Below are 19,676 nucleotides of genomic sequence, written 5' to 3'. Positions count from 1 at the left end.
CGCCAGCGTTCCCCCAAATCCAATGCGGGCGAGGATTCAAAAGCGCATATTTGTGAAGCACGAAACGGTAGCAAGGACTAGCAAAGCGGAATCTTTTTTTCAAATCTGTCAACAGGGAAAAAAAAGTATTGTGAAAGAAAAAAAAAATAAAGGCAAATAAAGAATCAGTTCCATCGATTCGAAAGAGAATGTGGAGGTGATGGTATTTTTTTTTTTTACAGCTTTGGCTGGTTCTTGGGAATCAAGCCTGGATAAGGCAGACCCAAGAAGGCGGCGATCATCTCGAATCGATCCGATCCAAAGAACAAGTGCTCCTTATTCTCAGGATCGCCCGCCTTCTTGACAATGAAACTGGGTGCACCAAAGACACCGCGGGCCAAGGCCTCGTCGGTGTTGGACTTGAAGGCCTGCTTGACCTCGGGTTGGTTGGCGAGCTGCATGTAGGACTGGACCTTGGACACGTCCGAGTCAAGGATCGGGGTCAAGGCGTTCTGAATGACCTCAGGCTTGGAGATGTTGCGGCCATGAACAAAATATTCGTCCTTTGTTTGTGGGGCAGTAAGTAGTGGGGAGATATGCATGCGCATTTGGAGAGTTAGTTGTACATTTCACAATCCAATCGGTTCCAAGATCGATGGGAAGAGCTAGAAAGCGTGTATTGCCTTACAAACAACTAGGAAGCAGTCCGAGCAGCGTTGACATGGCGCGTCGACCATGAAGGAGAAGAGGAGAAAGAGATGTTAAAAGCAGACAAAGTTAGTATGGTGCTCGGTTTGTTTGGCAGGCCTGGGGCTCGATCGAGGTTAGTGGCCATGTGAGGAGCGCAGTCTTTGTTTGGATGCCATGTTTGCGCCCAACCCGAAGCAGAGTCCAATGCCATTCCTCCTCTTCTCCTCCTCTTCTCCTCCACACAAGTGCCCTTGGCTGATTTTGATGACTGAATATGTTACTCATCCTACCCCAGGGGGTTATTATTATTATTATTACTATACTCTGTTCCTGAATGGATCGAACAAATTCCTCCCACGCTTCAGGGTCCGAAGCTACTTTTTTTTTTTTTTTCCTGTCCTACCTTACCTTGTCAATGCACTGCTCATACTTTTCGGTACTTTCGTGGATCTGCAGAGCCACCAGCACACGCATGGGCAGGATGGTGCTCACAGGGAACTCTGTGGGGAACTTGAAAGGCACTCCTGTCACGGCACTAATCCGGTCCAAATCCGAGATCTGTTTTTTTTTTTTTAAAAATAAAAGAGTGTGAGAGAGAGAAGGAAGCGAATTTTAAATATCTGTACTTTCTCACGGCTTTGACGATCATCAATCTCCCGAACCGAGAAAAAGACGCACATCCACACACGTTCTTCACGCAAAAAAAAAAAAAAAAAGATGAAAGAGTCTAGGAAATAGAGCCTTTGAAAACGTACCATATGCTCTCTCTTGGATACGAATTCAAACAGCGGTTTGTTGCCAATGGACTACAAGTTTATAAATTCCAGGGCATTCGAGCGGGAGGAGAAAGAAATCAGAAATCGGGGGGTTTTTTTTCTGGCGTCAGGGGGGGAAGGGGAACCAGGTAATGCAGGAACAGCGTTTCAAAGAAACCGTTGTTACCCCTCCCCTCCCCAGTAAAAGCAGCCGTAAGTGAAAGATACTGATCACTTTACGTTCATGACGCCGCCGAGGAGCATGGGCTTGAAGGTAACGTCGACACCGGGCCACTGTTGACGGAAGCGATTGAAGAGCTTCACACCCATGAAGGTATAGGGCGAGATAACATCGTAATAGCAAATGATGCTTGCGCGTGCTGCAGCCATGTTGAGTATCTGTGGGTGTAGGTGTGGGTGTGGATGTGGGTGTGTGCAAACCTAAGGAGGTGTTTGGATGTATTAAGACGATGTAGTGTTGGAGGAGTGGGAGTGAATGGACGAGATTGGGGGGACTGTTAAAGAGTACAGGAGTGAAAAAGAGTAAATTAAGAAATGAGAGAAGACGCAGGGAGGGTTTTTTAAAGTCCATGGTTGCGACTGTCCTCTTTGTGCTTGTGAGCCCTGCGCGTGTTGAGATGCATCAGCATCAGAATCAGCATCAGCATGCGCAGTCTTTGTTCATCGCGATGAGTCACGGCAACGGAAGGCCGATGTCAACTGAGGAAAGGCTGTCGCTACACGCGTTTTGTTATGGAGGACCCATTCGCATGGTCCTTCTCCTCATCCCATCCTTTTTTCTTTTTTTTTCTTTTTTGCCACCAAGTAGGACGTACAATTTTATTCACTCCTATCTTTAAAATACTCCTCAGAACACGAATTAGAGGGCCATGCCTCCGTTGACGCGGAGGATCTGTCCGTTGACCCATGCAGACGACTCGCTTGCTATAAATGAAACCGCACCCGCGATATCGTCGGGCTGTCCCAATCGTCCGACTGGACTCAGTCCTGCAATGAACTTGATCTGCTCCTCCGTCTTCCCTGTGCGGAATCCGTCCGTGTCGGTAGGACCGGGATTGATACAGTTGACCGTGATCCCCTTTCCACCAAGATCCTTGGCCAATGTCCGGACCATCTGTTCGACCGCCCCCTTGGTCGCACAATATAAAAAGTTGTTCGGCCCCACACCCGAAACAGAGGTCAACGATGACGACAGATAAATCAAACGCGAGCCAGACTGGAGGTACGGGAGAAGCTGCTTGGTGAAGAACAATGGTGCCTTGACGTTGGTGCGGAAAGCCTCTTCGTACGACTCCTCTGTGACATCGTGGATGGCCTGGTAAACAATCCAGGCGGCGTTGAAGACAACGGTGTCGATGCGTCCAAAGACCTTCAAGGTCTCCTGAATGAGCTTTTCACCTTCTGCGAGGGATCCGACATCGCCCTTGAGGGCGATCGCCTTCGACTCGGAGGAGCTCTGGATGGCCTCAACGACCTCCTGAGCCTTGGATGCGTTGGACAGGTAATTGATGACGACATTATATCCGTCCTTGGCGAGACGCAGGGCAATGGCGCGACCGATACCTCGGGAAGAACCAGTGACGATAGCAACACGCCGAGTGGAAGACATGGCGGATAGAGTGAAAGGGAGTGGGAGTTGTGGGGATGGAGTGGTTGGAGTGATTGTCGAGGTTGCCTTTGAGTGTGAGAATGGACGTGAGAGTGGACGGACAAGAAAGGAACAAAGAGCCTCTTGTAGCGGCCATTTTATATCTCGCGCATGCGCGTTCTTTTTGCTGCCGGCTAAATCGTGCGCATAAACAGATGTCGTTGTCCAGCCAGCCAGCGTGCGCTTCACTTCCATACCGCTATGCCCAATGCGAAACTGGCCATGTCCGCTTGCTGTACAGTACATGAACCTTATTATATTGCAAAAGTAAGTGGCTTCATCCTGCATACTGCATGTGCATGAACAGACTGAGTGATTGGGAAAGATTGACAGACACCCCTCCGTTCTGGGCGTCCTTAACGCTGCGCAGGGCCTGCTAGACCACGCTATTTGAACAACTCAATCACTGGTGCAGGTATCTTCCGGTTCGTATATTCTTCACGCTGTTGGGACGCGCACTGATTGCGTCCTTCGCCAATAACGATCGGACTTTCGACCTAGAGTATGCAGGAGCCGTAGCGCAACCAACAACGCAAGGCTGAGGATAAAAAGTGAAGGCAGGGGATCAGAGTGGATCAGCAAGTTTATACACTACCCGTATTTCACCCGACCATCGCTGGATGTGGAGTGCATTTGATCAAATCGCGAATAGTGGAACAAAACAAGAGGGCGGCGCTCAAAGTTGCCAGGAAAGCATCTCTTGACGATACTCAAGGCCCTTGAACGATGAATGGATGAACGGATGAATGGCCAATGCTTATAAGTGGCCTGAATAAACAAACAGGTTGTGAGCAATAGTGTCTTGAATGCGCAGTGCGCTCTGTTTATATCTTTTCCAGGAAGCAAGCAAGCGCCTGTCATCTTTTTCGGGCACGCTGTTCGTTCTGCACAAGTAAGGAGTAGAAAATTTGTATCACCTTGCTACACCGATAAACGCGTTCAAATTCAGATGCCACCTTGCATACTCGCTCAGCGAATTTTGGGTGCATTGATTTTAGTTGGTGTCAATACACCTACGAATTTTGTTTAACATCGCCATGGTGGCCCGAACTTTGAACGCATTTTTTTGTTTTTTGGGTTTCGCCCCTTACTCCTGCACTTTGCAGGCCTACCCTCTAACCCTCTTCAGCTTCAACTTTCAACATTTTTTCTCACATTGCTCGTGCGCAAGTCAAAATATCCGTCTAAACGGCTTCAAAAAGCATCCTAGACTATCAAAGCAACGATCTTAATTTGGAATAAATTGTTGCTGTTTTTTCATTACAAAAGAAAGAAAAAGACATGGCGAGAAGGATGGCAAAGTGGGGAGGAAAACAATATATGTATAGGCGACGAGTTCTATTTTACTTTCTGTACCACATGGTGGTGACGCGGCTCCTGCGCATCTTCTTCTGAAGCTGAAGTACTCCATATAACAAAGCCTATAAGCAAGAGATAGAGAACACGCCAGTTAGAGTTGTCAAATAATGGGCATCTCTGCCAGTTATCCTATTGCTTCCCATCCTTCCTTCCCAACACATACCTCAGAGGTAGGGGGGCATCCAGGTACATAGATATCGACGGGAACAATACGATCGCATCCGCGCACAACAGAGTACGAGTAGTGGTAGTAACCACCTCCGTTAGCGCAAGATCCCATCGAGATGACCCAACGAGGCTCGGGCATCTACATTCCAGACAAAATGCAAAAAGACCCGTTAGCAGTGGAGCGAGCATTTCCAAAATCCGTCTGACCTGTTATAAGAGGATTTACAAAGTGCATGTCATACCTGATCGTAAACCTTACGAAGAGCGGGTGCCATCTTGTTGGTAAGGGTTCCGGCGACGATCATGACATCGGACTGACGAGGAGAGGCACGGAACACAATTCCCAAGCGATCCTGATCGTAACGACCAGCGGCCATGTGCATCATCTCGACGGCACAGCACGCCAAACCGAACGTCATGGGCCAGATCGAACCCTCACGACCCCAGTTGATGATCTTGTCGACAGTCGAAAGAGCATACTCTGTTTCGTACAAAGCAAACGAGATGAGTATTCCTGTAAACATGATATCTCTGCTGTATCCGTTGGGATGTTGAAAAGCGTTGCTCTATGCGTACCGACGGCATTCGAAGGCTGTTGGAGAGGTCCAGGGTATGACTTTGTGATGGCTGTTGACATGTTGCGGTTCTGTACTGGAGTGTTGGCTAGAGAGGTATTCATAAAGCGACGGCAACCAGGGTCAATAAAAGGATAGGCGACAGCATGAGCATATGCAGATCCATCCAGGTGACGTATTCTTTGTGCTAACCTTGTTCCTCCTTCTCCGTGACCAAGCCAAAGTGGCGAACTTGCTGGGTTGCCATGGGCTTCAAGGCGCTGCGGGCAACTATTCGTAGGAATGATCAGGGCGATTCGCATCAGATACTGAGGTCTGGTTTGAGGCAGAAGAGACTGAGAAACAAATGTCCGAGCTGCCGATCTCCGAGATTCGGGAGATTCCGAAGCAGCTCAAAAGGTGGAAATGGCGGAAATGGCGGATGGCGTTTACCTGCACCCGACATGCGCAAACCAACTGTGGAGAGCATGTTTGTCGTGAGAGAGTGAAAGAAGAGGATGAAGGAGAAGTGGGCGACGAGAAGAGGAGAGTGTGAACGATCGTCTCAAGAACAGCTGGCGGAAAAGAAAGTAGCTCGTTTCTCGCCGAGAATACGTCACCGAAGACATTCTTCCCGCGAGGACGTGCTACCTCTAAACTAAAAGTGTGCTTGCTAACACACATAAATGGAAAATAAAGCTAGACTAGCTAAACTGTTTGGCAGACTCGCTTACGGCGGGCATCTTGTATGGACGCTCTTCGCTCGCGTCCACCGCCAACTCGTCCTTGCCCTGGCTCCACCGCGCTACTGCTGCCGCTGCTCCTGTTGCTGTTGCTGCTACCGGCTTCTGTGTGCGATCTTGCATTCTGCATCCGGGGGTAGTGCCCATTTTTATCCACCAGTTGAAGATAGGGAGGCTGTTGTTGATTGACCAAATGACCATGAATCGCATTGGCAATGTTGTGCCCCGCCATGGTATCGCGGTGCATGTAAGACTTGCAGGTCGGGCAGTACAGCCTGCGGATCTCGACCTGCCTGACAAATTTCTCGCACGTCGGGCACTTCTTGGACGTATAGTATTCATTTAGACCAACCACGATGTAGCCTAGGGTCCTCGCCTATGGGACACCAAGACGAAGTCAGTAAAATATACAAAACGATTTTACACGACTTGGAATCTTTAGTGATAGTACCCCTACCTTTTGAACAAAGTATGACTGGAAGGACTCATGTAGCGAGGAAAGCCTCGTCTTGGTTGAAAACTCGCCCAAACCGACTCCAATAACCACCTTATTAGCTTCATCCCTCTTTCTGCCGATCGACCCGCCAACCAACTTGAGTAGGCGATCCGTTATGAGTCTGTATTCTGCATCTCTGGCCCTTCTTGCATCCCACTTGTGCTTCATGAAACGGTTGTTGCCGTTGTAAAACTCATCGAGTTGTCCCTTTATTGTCCTGAGCTCCGTAACATGACCCGCAAAGCTGGTGCACTTGAGTGGGTCTCTTTTCTTTTGAGGGGCCGCCATCCAGGTAAAGAACCAGGTTCGCCTGGGCTCCAAACTCCCGTACTTTTCGCTCAACAACGCAATGAGCATCCTCCATGGGGTGTGAGGAATACGCGTGGCGGACGGTTACATAAAACGATCCAAGGATGTCGACTCCAATTGCCGAGTTGTGATCAAAGGAGTTGGGAAGGTTCAACAAGTGGAAGGACTGATGGCGAAGAACAGGCTCGTACCCTTCCTTCCGTAGAAAGGGCCACAGGCCCTCAATGCCTATGGTTGTCTACACTACGAGAAGATATGGAATTTTTTTTCGAACAATGGCAGTGAAGAAAGATGAGAGTGTGGGAACAGTGAAGGAGCGTGAGAGTGTATGGATAGGAAAGATCTGGCAAACCGCACAGATCCTTTAGCGCAATGGAAAATGACATTAAGCAGGGGGAAGAAAGGGTTCTCACATGCAATCATCAGGTATCTGACCGCTGACTGCACTTGGTCAACCATTGGCATTCGCATGCAAATAACCTCTTTCTTATCTTTGTTCTTGCTCGCCAGACTCGCTGTTGAGCTTTTCCTTTTTACCTCCGCCCACTTTCACTCACTCTTATACCACATGAATCTCCTGCAGCTCAAAGACATTCTGCATTACTCACTCAACTATGACCCCTCGACTGCTACCGTACCATATGATTTCCCTTGAGAATACGACTCCCCTACTCCATATATCAGGAGAAACACGTTTCAATGGCTGCACTGCTCGCAAGGAAACTCGCGCTCCTGGTACGAAAAGAAATCCCTGAATGGCAACGCACCACTTCCCGTCTACTTTACGACGGAAAACGAGGTCGACCGCGTGAATTAGATTTGTCAGTGAGACATGTATGCAGACATGGGGACTCCGAGAAAACACTCAAAAGGGTGAACCAAGACCGAGTAGAGATCGAGCACCATTGGCGCTATAAGCACAGCAAGTCCCTTGCAGTAAGCAAAAAATTCCCTCTGGGGTCAAGCAATCGGAATTGGTATAGAGAGATCTCGGAAGGATATGACTGAAAAGGGATCCTGAAGCTTTTAAGACCTCGCCAAAGCAACCTAGATATGATACTGTTGACTTGACTGTGCATTCGTGTTTTCTGTCATCTGCGGCAATAGGCGTGGCTCTCCTCACGAAACTGGTTGATTGCTTGGTACATCTTATTGTAGTTAGAGCAGGAAAAAGAGAACCTCCCTTCCAGGTTCTTCATCAGATACGGTCATATTTGGGAAGTCATTTACCGAACGCGTATAAAGACTTCTCAAAAAGCCAAGGATATTGTAAAGAGCGTGGAGGAATGGATCAAACAAATCGGAAAAGACAAAGGCAAAGGACACCATTGACAACGACCCGCAGCAATGCATGATCGCCAGCACCAATAGTTTTAGAATAGAAATTCAATTCAAAAACTCACCAAGCCACAAATCCCATCCTTTTTTTGTTCCCCGAAACCGATCGTCCAGGAGGGTCTTATATTTTTAGAATAAGAAATCAATTCAAAAAGAATCTTTGGTCAAATTTTGTTTCCCCGCACAAATTGCATGTAAACGGCCGGGACATGCTGCTGGCGCATCATCTTCCTCAATCCCTAATGTTGAGAGAAAGAATCCAATGACATATCGGTTATCATATCCTTCATGGCGATTGCAAAGGAAATTATCAATCATAGGAAGTGGTAGCAAGACAGTGATGAAGAAAGTGAATGACTTTATTGTAGAAAATAAACCTCCCGATCAAATGGACACCTCATTTTGTGTAATACAAAGAGGTTACGGCGGCCCTTAGCTGGGACAGTACGACTACAATGGATAGCTGCTTGAAGAAGCTTGGCGAGCCAAAACCTGGTCAACTCCTATTGAGATTGATCGTTCCCATCGGCAAGCTTAGGGAGTATCACTTCAAGAGTCGTGTCGGGGCTCGCCAATCCATAGCTTCCGTACCATCGCGACAGCATGGCCGCCCAAATATGCCTGTTCTCAGCCTGTTGCACAGACGCGTCCACAGATCTACAGCCTGTAAACAACGATGGCAACCTGACCTGGAATCAAGCTTACTATCTAGCAACACCATAGATATGCTTGCTAATGCTACAATACAGCAAATTGCAAAATCGATCCTTGTCGCGATGCCACAAAAAAATATGCGCGGGCAGTTCAGACGTAAGACCAATTATAACACTACCTCACCTTCACCCCTGCCTGCATGAGCCTGTCTGACGAGGGGTTGGCTTAATTGCTTCAATCGTTCCACCTGCTTCAATTATTTCAGTTGCTCGCAATTGACGTGAAAGCTGAAATCAAGCGATGCTAGCCCGGCCTGTGAGAAAATAGTCTTATTAACCTAATACCGGGGAACAATAAAAGCAAGGTATCTCGGTTAAGGACTGGTATGCTTCCAGGATTGAAACGCGATGGGCTTAATTGTTTTGCTGCTCGAGTGTTGTTCAGTTGTAGACGCTTAATCTCATTATATATCGAATTGAGCTGGGTTTAAAGTAGCATGAGCGTAGATCATCATATCAAACAAGGAGTAGCGAGAAAATAATAACAATAAAGTGATCTGATCACAAAGCTGGCAACTTACAATCAAATCACATTTGATCCGCAGAGCAATCGTAAAGGATGAGATCCAATGTCGCATTCGGTTTGATCAGACATGTGATCCTGATTCGATCCTGATCCTGATCCCGATCCTGATTCGATCCTGATCCTGATCTCGATCCTACAGCAGGGTGATCTTGATACATGTAGACAGGTCTGGACTGGTAAGTGGAGCGGATCCTGACGATCCATCGGATGGCAAAGATGTGATATGGCGAGTGGGGGAAATAAGGGGAAGAAGAAGAAAGAGAAAAGAGAAAGAAAACAGTTGGGAGCAATTGAAGGATTTTATACGCGGAAGTCACTTTTTAACTTGGCAAGAGCCTTGCTATGCCCCTGAACACTTTTATTCATCCACTTGCTCAAAAGCCAATAAGCGTATAGCTTTTCCTTGTAATCCTATTCTCTGGCTACTTCTGATTCTTCCCTCTTGCTACATCGCATTCTTTCTCTCATTCACCACGCTCAGCACAAGACAACGACAGGCTTTCCTACAGACTAATCAACAGAGCACAGACATTTCGCAAGCATCCTGCAGGACGAATCGGGCCACACATGCCACAGGACGCAGGTACAGATCTGTCTGACGACCGGTCTCTGGACAGCAGTGACATCAAGCACACCCCTCTTAGAATCACAACGGACTCTTGCTCACCTACATTATCGTCAGTCTTGCTCGAAGGCAACTCTCAACCAGTCTCGCCTATCAACCGAAAGAGGGCCGATGCCCGAGAAGCACAGGATGGAGAGGCAACAACAAGCACCAATCACAGCTCACTTCCACCTTTGAAAAAGTCAAAGACGTCGCTGGTCCTCTCGCAGGCTAGCTTGACCGAGTATCGAACATCTCAAGAAATCGCCGACGATCCAACCTCGCCTCAGACATCGCCACTTCTGGAGCCCGATTCGCCTATGACTTTGGTATCGTCTTTAAATGCACTCAGCGAGGAAAATTTTGACTTGAATGCAGCCGCGGTGACACAAACAATCCCTATCCTTGTCAGATCACGGACCCTGGAGGAGATCAGGCCAAGCACGCCGCCTGCGTTTATTAACCGGGCTGATCCTGGGCTCGAGAGCCTCAGTTTGGGCACACGATTCGGTATTGCGCCAGCTAGAACAGCAGGAATCGAGCGCGCCGTGGGTACTGTTACGATAAGTCGACAAGGAAGTCCCATCCCAGGAATGGCAGACACGCAAAGCCGAGAATCAACTCCAATGCATGTGGATGACGAGGCTTTCCCTCATCCTCAGAATAACAAGCACAGCTGCACTCAGGACGGCGAACAAAGCGGACCAACTGCCGACGAGATGGCGGATCCGGAGGGCCTCCAAGCGCAGAAAGCGTTTCTAGATTTATCGCTGAACTATGAAGGGAACACAGACGACGATTCAGATGAGGACTACGAACTCGCTGCCGACACAACCGTCGATGAACACTTCAACAGAGTGGATACGTCTGAGAGCGACGACGACGACTCTTTCTTGGACATTGATGTCAACAACATTCAATCAAGCAGTTATCATGATGGGTCTACAGGATTTCCTTACCACGACACAGATCCATTATGCCTGGACAGACTTACAGAGGAAGAGAAGGCAAAGATCATGGACGAAGCAAGAGAATTTGGTATGATACTCATCTTCAATTGGTTTATAATGTGCGATCTTGTGTTGTCTCTGTCCATCTCCTGATATTGAACATTTGACACCTAAATGAATTCTATAGGAATCAGTCATATCATTCAGGAATATGTACTAACAGGAGTGTACACTGTGAAAAAACTGTTGCTCATGGTTTCACATGAAGGGGTATGTGCAATGCCGGATAAGAACTGGTGATTTGGATGGCCTGTTTAACATTCATCTAACCATTTTTTTTTCTCTTTATATCTGCCACAGTTCAAAATCCAGGAAAATCTGACGGAAAACGAATTAATCGGAGCACTCACGCAACGCCTGGAGCGTGAACTTCAGCGTCGCCATCGGTTGCTTCATATTCACACGCTTGGCCATGTTGTCGACCTTCTGAAACACTCTAAAAACATCATGGTCCTAACGGGTGCAGGCGTTTCAGTATCTTGTGGCATCCCGGATTTTAGGTCGTCCGACGGAATCTACTCCCGCCTTTCAGAATTCGAACTGGATGACCCCACGCAGATGTTTGAACTGGACTTCTTCCAGGAGAAGCCCCAGGTATTTTATTCCTTCGCGAGAGAAATCTTTCCCAGCAATTTTACGCCAAGCCCATCACATAATTTTATTAAACTTCTCGAGGACCAAGGAAAGCTGTTGAGGAACTATACGCAGAATATCGATACACTGGAGCAAAAGGCTGGCATCTGCCGCATTTTACAATGCCATGGTAGGGATTTTAAGTCTATTTTTTGCTGTTTGACGCTGCGGACAAAATTTCCTTGTATCAACTCGGCCATTAACTGAACATCTTCCTCACTTTTCAACGTGTAGGATCTTTTGCGACTGCCAGCTGTCTGCGTTGCAAGCACCAGGTCCCAGGTGACGATATCAAGGACGTGATTCTTAAGCAAGAGGTTGCATATTGCAAAGTGTGCCAGACCGCGACTTCACCGTTGAACATAGGAAAGAAGGCTATCGACGGCGGATCCAGGACGAATGGTGCTGATGATACCAGACCGGCAGTAATGAAGCCAGATATCGTATTCTTCGGCGAGCGGTTACCAACCGTATTTGATGACAACTGGGACGAAGATCGCGACAAGGTTGACCTGCTGATTGTTATAGGAAGCAGCTTGAAGGTTGCCCCGGTGAGCGATATTATGCGTAAGTCATAAGTACCTATTGCTGGCTGTAAATACTCCAGGTCTGCATCATTGTCGCTGTCAATGCTCATACCAAGCACTTTCTTTGCCTTCTTCGCTTCTATTCTGCTCAATTGACCTATACTACTAGACCAACTTCCTAAGCATATTCCTCAGATTCTGATCAACCGAACGCCGATCACGCACATGGAATTCGATGTGCAGCTTTTAGGAAACTGTGACACAATCGTTGCTGAGCTTTGCAGAATGGCGGGGTGGGAGCTGAGACATGAAAAGCTCCCAGGAGGGACCTCGAATGTACCAGGCATGGACATCAATACGAATGCAGATGGTTCAGGGAAAGGGGGGTGTGCCCAGTGGTCCGTGATTGAGCCCAACACCTATACGTTCGAGGGTGCCATTCTCGGTGATATCGAATACGAATCGAGTCAGAGTTTCAGCAAGGAACGCGCGCGGTTCGGAAGTAGTGAGGCTGAGGGCTATGATGCCGATACCGACGATGACGATGAGCATCACAGGAGACTGACGGGTGAGCGCCGCGGATCGCTGGGGATTATGATACTGGATACGGATAGCGAGAGTGACAGCAGCCAGGATACCATACGAGGCCAAGGATCCAGTCTCCCCAGCTCCTTGAATGACAAAGTCGCTGATGACTCTGTCGACTCTACGCTTTGAACGCGCTATGAACTGTACATATATTTATTCTGGTGGGTCGCTCCATATTTTCACGATGTCCATATCGTTTAATAAACTTTTATTCATTTGGGGGATTTGAATGTCAAAGGCAATGCTCTTTAGCTGGTGGGTTTCTGGTGGTTGGGTGAGCCAATACAATTACGGATGTTGCCTCTTGGACCTCCCGCTGCACGTACTTATAGGAGACCCACCACTTCCTTTTCGAAGGGAACGGCTACTGTAGCGCTGTTGACGGCGGGGAGTGCATTGACGCCCCTCCGATTACATGGCACAGTTCATGGATTCACTTTTTTGGGCGCCACGCAATACCTGACTCCAGCCAAGCTCTTTTTGATCCCTCGTTTGTGTATGGTCTATAGTTTTCGTAACTGTGCCACGCTTAAACCTCTTTGATCCTTAAACTAACTGCTGTGTGTCGCTTTGATAAAAGGGAGGCAACAGCAACTCGATGCGGGCGTTGGAGATCAAGGAGCGCTTGAATAAAATCATTGCTATCCCATTCATTGTCTATAGCGATATATGTTACTTTCCCAGCTTGTTCTTGTCGACGTTCCTATAATCCAATGTTCAGAAGCCTTGAAATGACAGTTGCCCCAACCTTCCAGTTACAGTGCACCCGTGTCTGCTTGATAAGTTAAGGGGCTTATGAAGAAAGTGACCGTGATCCAAGGGACGGATACGGCAACCAGAGTATATACGAGAAACTGGCCTTGGAGCCGGGACTTGCTTTAGTAGGGCGCGACATTAGGGACCAAGAGATAGGTACCGGACCAGTGCCGAACTGAGTGAAGCATGAAGTATATAAGAGAAAGAACAAAGGAATAGTCCACATGAAAAACGACCGAGACTGGCGTGTTTCTAAATAATATGCGTTTACCAAACTGCCTGTAAGGCCAAGGTGAGATAGGGGAGTTGAATAAGCCGGATTCAAAGTGTCACAGATGGATGACAAGAAAAACATGGAGCGATGCGGACAGTGAGCCCCCGGTCAGTGTGTTCCTGGCTTTCAGGAGAGTATAGCAAGTGCTACACTTTTTCCTTTTCTATGTACAACGTTCCAACTATGGAGACGGCGGGATATATTATTGCCTGCCATCACGCAAAAAAGAGCGATCACTTGCTGCCGCCATTCACAACCGTCTTTTCCCTCGTCACCCTCTTCTTTTCTTCTTTTGCGTCTTCTTCTGCCGAGACCTTCCCACATCAGACGGACACAAGCAAAAAAGAAGGTACTGGGGTTTGTGCATGTCTTTTGCTACCATGCATGTCATTGTCCATTCCCAAGAAATACCCTGCAAAAACGCCAATAATTATCCCCACAGTGGTGTTGCGCGTCCTCAAACGAGCGTTTCACACACGCACTCGAACATGCACATGCGCATACACACATCGGGTTTTATATATATCACTCTGTCCTCTCCTCTTTCGTCCACAGCAAACTACTACGTGAATGAGTCAGGTCCCTGTGTGGGGTTCGGCATGAAGCGAACCCTGTTCCGATCTTCCCCGCAGCCTTTCCTTTGCACTTTTGCCATACTCGGCTGAGTACGTTAGCCCCACACTGATCTAGAATTTATGGCTGGGGACAATTAAAGAAAATGTGGGGTCATGGATGCGTCTGTCGCACACCTTGAGTGAACCGGGGAGTATCCAGCAGTCGTATTAACCTTACGTTATTTAACCGGGAACTGTAGAAAAGACTATAAAGACACGTCTAGACCCCACTTCTCTCAACTCCCTTCAGAATCATGTCCGCCAAAGCAGTTCGCGAGTACGACGGAAAGCTGTTGCTGGCACACTGGCTTCTTCGCACACCCGTCCCAGCCTCCAGCGTTTCTGCAACTGGATCCAAGTTTGTCCAGCCTCCAACACGCCTGGCTCACATTAGAATTGACACTGCCCTCCTGAACACGGATAAGGCCGTCTTCGCTCAGCATGTCCATAAGCTGCTTGACAACTTGGAGCAAATCCATCCTTGGCTGTTGACGGCTAAATTGGTCGCTAAGCCCGATCAATTGATCAAGAGACGCGGCAAGAGCGGATTGTTGTTGTTGAACGCAGACTGGCCCCAAGTCAGGACCTGGATCAGCGAGCACGCCGGCAAGGAGGTCATTGTAAGTGACGCTTTGTTTGCGTGTCTCTGGAAAGTCGAGTCGTCCTGTTGTAGTTTATCTGTCGGTTGGTCCAGGCCTAATGCCCTGTATGCTTCAACGAAATTTAGGTCGATAATGTTGGTGGCGTTCTTAAGACATTCTTGGTCGAACCCTTCATTCCTCACCCCGCCAACACCGAATATTATATCTGCATCAACTCGGACCGCGACGGCGACAATATTCTCTTCACACACGAAGGAGGAATCGAGGTCGGTGATGTTGATGCCAAGGCCCTGAAGCTTCAGGTCAAGATCAACGACATCTTCCCCGCACCTGTAACCATCAAGGGCGCGCTTTTGACTCACGTTCCTGAAACCAAGCACGACGTCCTCGTCGACTTCATCACACGCCTCTATGCCGTCTATGTCGATCTCCACTTTACATATCTCGAGATCAATCCTTTAGTCGTCCTGGATCCCACTCCTGAACATCCCGCACAGGTCTACTACTTGGATTTGGCTGCCAAGGTTGACCAGACTGCTGAATTCGAGGCTGGACCCAAGTGGGCATTTGCCAGAGCTCCTCAGAACATTGGGTTGGCCGCTGGCATTGTTCGAGGCGTCGATGCCGGTCCCCCATTGGATTTCCCTGCCCCATTCGGCCGAGAATTGACCAAAGAGGAGGCATACGTTCAGGAGTTGGACTCCAAGACTGGTGCATCTCTTAAGCTTACGATCTTGAACAAGGATGGCCGCATTTGGACCATGGTCGCAGGAGGAGGTGCTTCTGTTGTCTACAGGTATGCTGCTCTCATCGCTGTAATGATTGATGTAACGCTTGAACGCCATCCACTGACCTACGAGTGCATTCCGCCTTATCAATAATAGCGATGCCATTGCTGCCTTGGGTCAGGCGAGTGAGCTCGCCAACTATGGCGAGTACTCTGGAGCACCCACGGAGACTCAGACCTATGAATATGCCAGGACTATCCTCGATCTCATGACTCGCTCCCCGGTGGCACATCCTCTTGGAAAGGTTCTGATTATCGGAGGGGGCATTGCCAACTTTACCAACGTCGCCTCCACTTTCAAGGGTATTGTCCGTGCTCTAACCGAATTCAAGCAGCCTCTCATCGTTCACAAAGTCCGCATCTTTGTCCGCCGTGGTGGTCCAAACTATCAGGAGGGTCTTCGTTCGATGCGTCAACTCGGCGAGACTTTAGGAGTTGAGATCCAAGTCTTTGGCCCCGAGACCCACATCACCGAGATCGTGCCCCTGGCTTTGACTGGAAAGACCTCTGGACTGGATCAAAGCGGGGCTGCCACTCCCAGCGCCACATTGTTATCTGGAAACCTGCTCCAAGACCAGCTCTTGGGCGGCAACACACCACTTAACGGTGGATCGCGTGCCTCCTCGCCACCACCTCTGGAAGACAGAATGACCTACTTCCAGGACCAGAGCGCTGAGAGTGCAGAGATTGGTCGCGACGAGAACACGCCCTTCACCGCACATACTCGCTCGTTTATCTATGGAATGCAACCTCGTGCTGTACAAGGAATGCTCGACTTTGATTTCATCTGCAAGCGTGAGGTCCCCTCTGTGGCAGCCATGGTTTACCCCTTTGGCGGTGCTCACGTCCAAAAATTTTACTGGGGCACCAAGGAGACCCTTTTGCCCGTGTTTACTTCCTTGGATGAGGCCATTGCCAAGTTCCCCGAGGTGGATACCGTTGTCAACTTTGCATCTTGCCGATCGGTCTATGATTCTACCCGCGAGATTTTCAAGCACTCGAAGCAAATTCGCACCATCTCAATCATTGCCGAGGGTGTGCCAGAACGTCGCGCCCGTCAGATCTTGTGGGAGGCCAAGGAACGCAACGTGTTAGTGATCGGACCAGCGACTGTCGGAGGTATTAAACCCGGTTGCTTCAAGATCGGAAATACTGGAGGCATGATGGACAACATTGTCTCATCTAAATTGTATCGGCCTGGATCAGTCGCCTACGTGTCCAAATCTGGTGGCATGTCGAACGAGCTGAATAACATAATCTCTCGCACAACCGATGGCGTCTATGAGGGTGTCGCCATTGGAGGTGACCGCTATCCAGGCTCGACCTTTATTGATCATTTGCTTCGTTACGAAAAGGACCCTGGATGCAAAATGCTGGTCTTGCTGGGAGAGGTCGGAGGCGTGGAGGAGTACAGGGTTTGCGAGGCGATCAAGAACGGCACGATTCGTAAGCCTGTTATTGCCTGGTGCATCGGTACCTGCGCCAAGATGTTTGCTACCGAGGTTCAATTTGGGCACGCTGGTGCCCTTGCTCAGTCTGATCTGGAGACTGCAGATGCCAAGAACCGAGCCCTTCGTGCGACTGGTGCGATTGTTCCCGAGACCTTCGAGAAGCTACCTTTAGTTCTGAGCCAGACTTATCAGACCTTGGTTAAAAAGGGTGCTATTGTCGTTCGCTCCGAGCCCGAGACACCCAAGATCCCCATTGATTATTCTTGGGCTCAGGAGCTGGGCTTGGTCCGCAAGCCCGCTTCGTTCGTCTCCACTATCTGCGATGACCGTGGACAGGAACTACTTTATGCCGGTATGCGCATCTCAGATGTTTTCAAGGAGGACATTGGAATCGGTGGCGTTCTCTCGCTGCTGTGGTTTAAGCGTCGTCTGCCAGCCTATGCTTGCAAGTTTATCGAGATGGTCCTCATGCTGACAGCCGATCACGGCCCTGCCGTTTCCGGAGCCCATAACACAATTGTCACTGCCCGTGCTGGCAAGGATCTGGTCTCGTCTCTCTGCGCTGGTCTCCTTACCATAGGAGATCGCTTTGGAGGCGCCCTAGACGGTGCTGCTGAACAGTTCTCATCTGCTTATGACAAGTCGCTTTCCCCTCGTGAGTTTGTCAATTCGATGAGAAAGCAGAACAAATTAATTCTCGGTATCGGACACAAGATCAAGTCGAGGACAAACCCGGATTTACGTGTCGAGATCATCAAGAATTACGCCAAGGCGCATTTTCCCTCGACCCCAGTCTTGGACTATGCTCTAGCTGTGGAGACGATCACGACGTCCAAGAAGGACAATCTAATTCTGAACGTTGATGGTGCGATTGGAATTCTGTTTGTGGATCTGTTGAGGCACTCGGGTGCTTTTACTCGCGAGGAAGCGGAGGAATACATCAAGATTGGAACCTTGAACGGTTTATTCGTCTTGGGGCGTTCGATCGGATTTATTGGACACTTCCTGGACCAGAAGAGACTGAAGCAAGGACTGTACAGACATCCTTGGGATGATATCTCATACTTGACTCCTGGCAATGAGCTGGGCCGCACGGTTGCGTCTCTGGATTCCATCAACAAGAAGGCTGCTTAAGCAACATTTTTATATTTCCTGCCCTGTCCATATTTGCACCGCTCGTATTGAATATTGAATACTTGAATAAAATGAATAAATCTGCTTCAACTTCTTACTAATTCTCGTAATTATACTTTAATGATGTTGGATCAGTAAGTTGAATGGTGATGAAGTAGGGCCAGGCTGTCGGGGCGTAGCCCTAATTCTTTCCTAGGACGATGTGCCCAACAGCCCTTGGACATGGAAGAAAACTTCCTCCAGTCGGAGGCTGAAGTGCAAGCAGCTCAAAAAAAATACCGATGTACTCAAGGCGTATCTCATTCTAGGCAGTTTCCTTCGTGACCAGAAAGGCAATTCTGCACTGTTGGACATATGCTCTATTTGCATGGTGTGCATGGGATGTCGTTTAAAGTGGTCCATCGCATATTGCGCCAGGGTGTGTGCGTCTAAGAAGTGGTAACACTGCCTCAAATGGATCATGTGGAGCTCCAACCCCCGCGTACATGCACTTTGAATTGTCGTCGCTGTTCATCTCTGATGGATTGCTCACCATTGTTTATGCATGCAGACGGCTTTTCCTTGCCTGGTTGCGTGGCTCAGGCAAATGCCCCTGTCCAGCTGGCCTCTTCTTTTTGTCCGTGTAGTTCCTATTGAACGAATGATTAAAGGGTGGGAGTTAAGATCAATACAAGGGCCGAGGCAGCGACGAGGAGGAGGGCAGGGTAGGCAAAGACATGCATTTTCCATTGGCTCAAAGACGTCTGCAGAGACGAACGAGCGGACCTGGGCCGATCCAAATAGGCTCACTAATGGGCGCAATAAACAGGGAACGCTTTCCAAGAGTGCAAAGCGCATATGAGCGCTTGCGCCCGCTTCGACCCTAGTCCTTCTTCCTCTTCCCTCCTCTCCTCCTCTCCTCCATTGGCTCGCCATCCCTCTTGCTCATTACTAGCCATTGCACAGGCCTGCTGTGAAGGAGCGATCCATTCTTTCATCTCCTTCGCTTTTCACACTCGGCCGGGGAGCTGTTTTTACACTCGATCGAGTCTGCACACACTCCCTCCATCCTTCTCTTCCGAATCTGATTCATAAACCCATCCTTCTTTGTCCTTGTTGTCCATTATACCCTACCCTGGCATTGTGCATAGACATAGCAGAGAGCATTGTGCTTCCTGAAACCTTACGTTCAACCATCCGAGACATATCCACTCAAGCCAGCACAAGATTCAGGAACGATGTTCTGGAAGAAGGACAGCTCAGGAGACTCGAATCTGGGACTCCAGGATATACCCCAGACACCAGCTTCAGCTCCAGCAGTTCTTCAAACCTCTTCCCTCAGGAACCAGCACAAGGCCATGCCTAGCATGGCCGAGATCGATCACCACGAAGGAGATGAGAAAGCTTCTGGAGGGCGA

General features: G+C 48.8%; 7 protein-coding genes across 7 annotated transcripts; 4 read left to right on the top strand and 3 right to left on the bottom strand.

Moving 5' to 3' along the window:
* Positions 1–82: 82 nt before the first annotated feature.
* BC939DRAFT_441335 (thioredoxin-like protein) lies at positions 83–1,989 on the bottom strand. Its single transcript, XM_051554210.1, has 5 exons — positions 1,665–1,989; positions 1,425–1,475; positions 1,078–1,227; positions 668–673; positions 83–542 (listed from the first exon to the last, which is right to left on the bottom strand). Exons 1-5 carry the CDS (start codon positions 1,812–1,814, stop codon positions 216–218), a joined length of 684 nt encoding a protein of 227 aa, XP_051415713.1. The 5' UTR covers positions 1,815–1,989; the 3' UTR covers positions 83–215.
* Positions 1,990–2,218: 229 nt separating this feature from the next.
* Positions 2,219–3,156, bottom strand: BC939DRAFT_441334 (NAD-P-binding protein). The gene has a single exon (XM_051554209.1). The coding sequence runs from the start codon at positions 3,052–3,054 to the stop codon at positions 2,305–2,307; it is 750 nt and encodes a 249-aa protein (XP_051415712.1). The 5' UTR covers positions 3,055–3,156; the 3' UTR covers positions 2,219–2,304.
* An 818-nt stretch (positions 3,157–3,974) lies between these two features.
* On the bottom strand, positions 3,975–5,921 carry BC939DRAFT_441333 (uncharacterized protein). The gene is made up of 6 exons (XM_051554208.1): positions 5,628–5,921; positions 5,388–5,465; positions 5,197–5,283; positions 4,863–5,101; positions 4,616–4,759; positions 3,975–4,514 (listed from the first exon to the last, which is right to left on the bottom strand). Exons 1-6 carry the CDS (start codon positions 5,662–5,664, stop codon positions 4,437–4,439), a joined length of 663 nt encoding a protein of 220 aa, XP_051415711.1. The 5' UTR covers positions 5,665–5,921; the 3' UTR covers positions 3,975–4,436.
* Positions 5,922–9,628: 3,707 nt separating this feature from the next.
* BC939DRAFT_441318 (uncharacterized protein) lies at positions 9,629–11,155 on the top strand. Its single transcript, XM_051554207.1, has 2 exons — positions 9,629–10,678; positions 10,863–11,155. The coding sequence occupies exons 1-2, from the start codon at positions 9,867–9,869 to the stop codon at positions 10,945–10,947; spliced, it is 897 nt and encodes a 298-aa protein (XP_051415710.1). The 5' UTR covers positions 9,629–9,866; the 3' UTR covers positions 10,948–11,155.
* BC939DRAFT_441315 (DHS-like NAD/FAD-binding domain-containing protein) lies at positions 10,920–12,885 on the top strand. Its single transcript, XM_051554206.1, has 5 exons — positions 10,920–10,941; positions 11,041–11,123; positions 11,214–11,676; positions 11,781–12,113; positions 12,243–12,885. Exons 2-5 carry the CDS (start codon positions 11,106–11,108, stop codon positions 12,788–12,790), a joined length of 1,362 nt encoding a protein of 453 aa, XP_051415709.1. The 5' UTR covers positions 10,920–10,941; positions 11,041–11,105; the 3' UTR covers positions 12,791–12,885.
* A 506-nt stretch (positions 12,886–13,391) lies between these two features.
* Positions 13,392–14,472, top strand: BC939DRAFT_441313 (uncharacterized protein). Its single transcript, XM_051554205.1, has 2 exons — positions 13,392–13,592; positions 13,689–14,472. The coding sequence occupies exon 2, from the start codon at positions 13,779–13,781 to the stop codon at positions 14,259–14,261; it is 483 nt and encodes a 160-aa protein (XP_051415708.1). The 5' UTR covers positions 13,392–13,592; positions 13,689–13,778; the 3' UTR covers positions 14,262–14,472.
* Positions 14,473–14,559: 87 nt separating this feature from the next.
* Positions 14,560–18,279, top strand: BC939DRAFT_500104 (citrate synthase-like protein; the record flags this gene model as incomplete). The annotated part of the gene is made up of 3 exons (XM_051560009.1): positions 14,560–14,925; positions 15,033–15,703; positions 15,792–18,279. The coding sequence occupies 3 exons, from the start codon at positions 14,560–14,562 to the stop codon at positions 18,277–18,279; spliced, it is 3,525 nt and encodes a 1,174-aa protein (XP_051415707.1).
* Positions 18,280–19,676: the final 1,397 nt, after the last annotated feature.

The sequence above is a fragment of the Gamsiella multidivaricata genome (genome assembly GCF_025024155.1).
Source record: "Gamsiella multidivaricata strain RSA 2152 chromosome Unknown BC939scaffold_10, whole genome shotgun sequence".
Lineage (NCBI taxonomy): Eukaryota > Fungi > Mortierellomycota > Mortierellomycetes > Mortierellales > Mortierellaceae > Gamsiella > Gamsiella multidivaricata.
Note: the sequence above shows the minus strand (reverse complement) of the source record. Positions and strands in the feature narration are given on the sequence as shown.

What these genes read in the sequence shown, in the direction of transcription:
- BC939DRAFT_441334 (XM_051554209.1), bottom strand. Translation starts at nt 3,054, where the DNA reads ATGTCTTCCACTCGGCGTGTTGCTATCGTCACTGGTTCTTCCCGAGGT.
- BC939DRAFT_441333 (XM_051554208.1), bottom strand. Translation starts at nt 5,664, where the DNA reads ATGCTCTCCACAGTTGGTTTGCGCATGTCGGGTGCAG. An exon ending in TTCGTAAGGTTTACGATCAG is followed by an intron (nt 4,760 to 4,862) that starts GTATGACATGCA and finishes TCTGGAATGTAG; the next exon opens with ATGCCCGAGCCTCGTTGGGT. An exon ending in GATGCCCCCCTACCTCTGAG is followed by an intron (nt 4,515 to 4,615) that starts GTATGTGTTGGG and finishes TCTTGCTTATAG; the next exon opens with GCTTTGTTATATGGAGTACT.
- BC939DRAFT_441335 (XM_051554210.1), bottom strand. Translation starts at nt 1,814, where the DNA reads ATGGCTGCAGCACGCGCAAGCATCATTTGCTATTACGATGTTATCTCG. An exon ending in TCCTCGGCGGCGTCATGAAC is followed by an intron (nt 1,476 to 1,664) that starts GTAAAGTGATCA and finishes ATAAACTTGTAG; the next exon opens with TCCATTGGCAACAAACCGCT. An exon ending in TATCCAAGAGAGAGCATATG is followed by an intron (nt 1,228 to 1,424) that starts GTACGTTTTCAA and finishes AAAAAAAAACAG; the next exon opens with ATCTCGGATTTGGACCGGAT.
- BC939DRAFT_441315 (XM_051554206.1), top strand. An exon ending in CCGCATTTTACAATGCCATG is followed by an intron (nt 11,677 to 11,780) that starts GTAGGGATTTTA and finishes TTCAACGTGTAG; the next exon opens with GATCTTTTGCGACTGCCAGC. An exon ending in CCCGGTGAGCGATATTATGC is followed by an intron (nt 12,114 to 12,242) that starts GTAAGTCATAAG and finishes CTATACTACTAG; the next exon opens with ACCAACTTCCTAAGCATATT.
- BC939DRAFT_441318 (XM_051554207.1), top strand. Translation starts at nt 9,867, where the DNA reads ATGCCACAGGACGCAGGTACAGATCTGTCTGACGACCGGTCTCTGGAC. An exon ending in TTTCTAGATTTATCGCTGAA is followed by an intron (nt 10,679 to 10,862) that starts CTATGAAGGGAA and finishes GGATTTCCTTAC; the next exon opens with CACGACACAGATCCATTATG.
- BC939DRAFT_441313 (XM_051554205.1), top strand. Translation starts at nt 13,779, where the DNA reads ATGCGGACAGTGAGCCCCCGGTCAGTGTGTTCCTGGCTTTCAGGAGAG.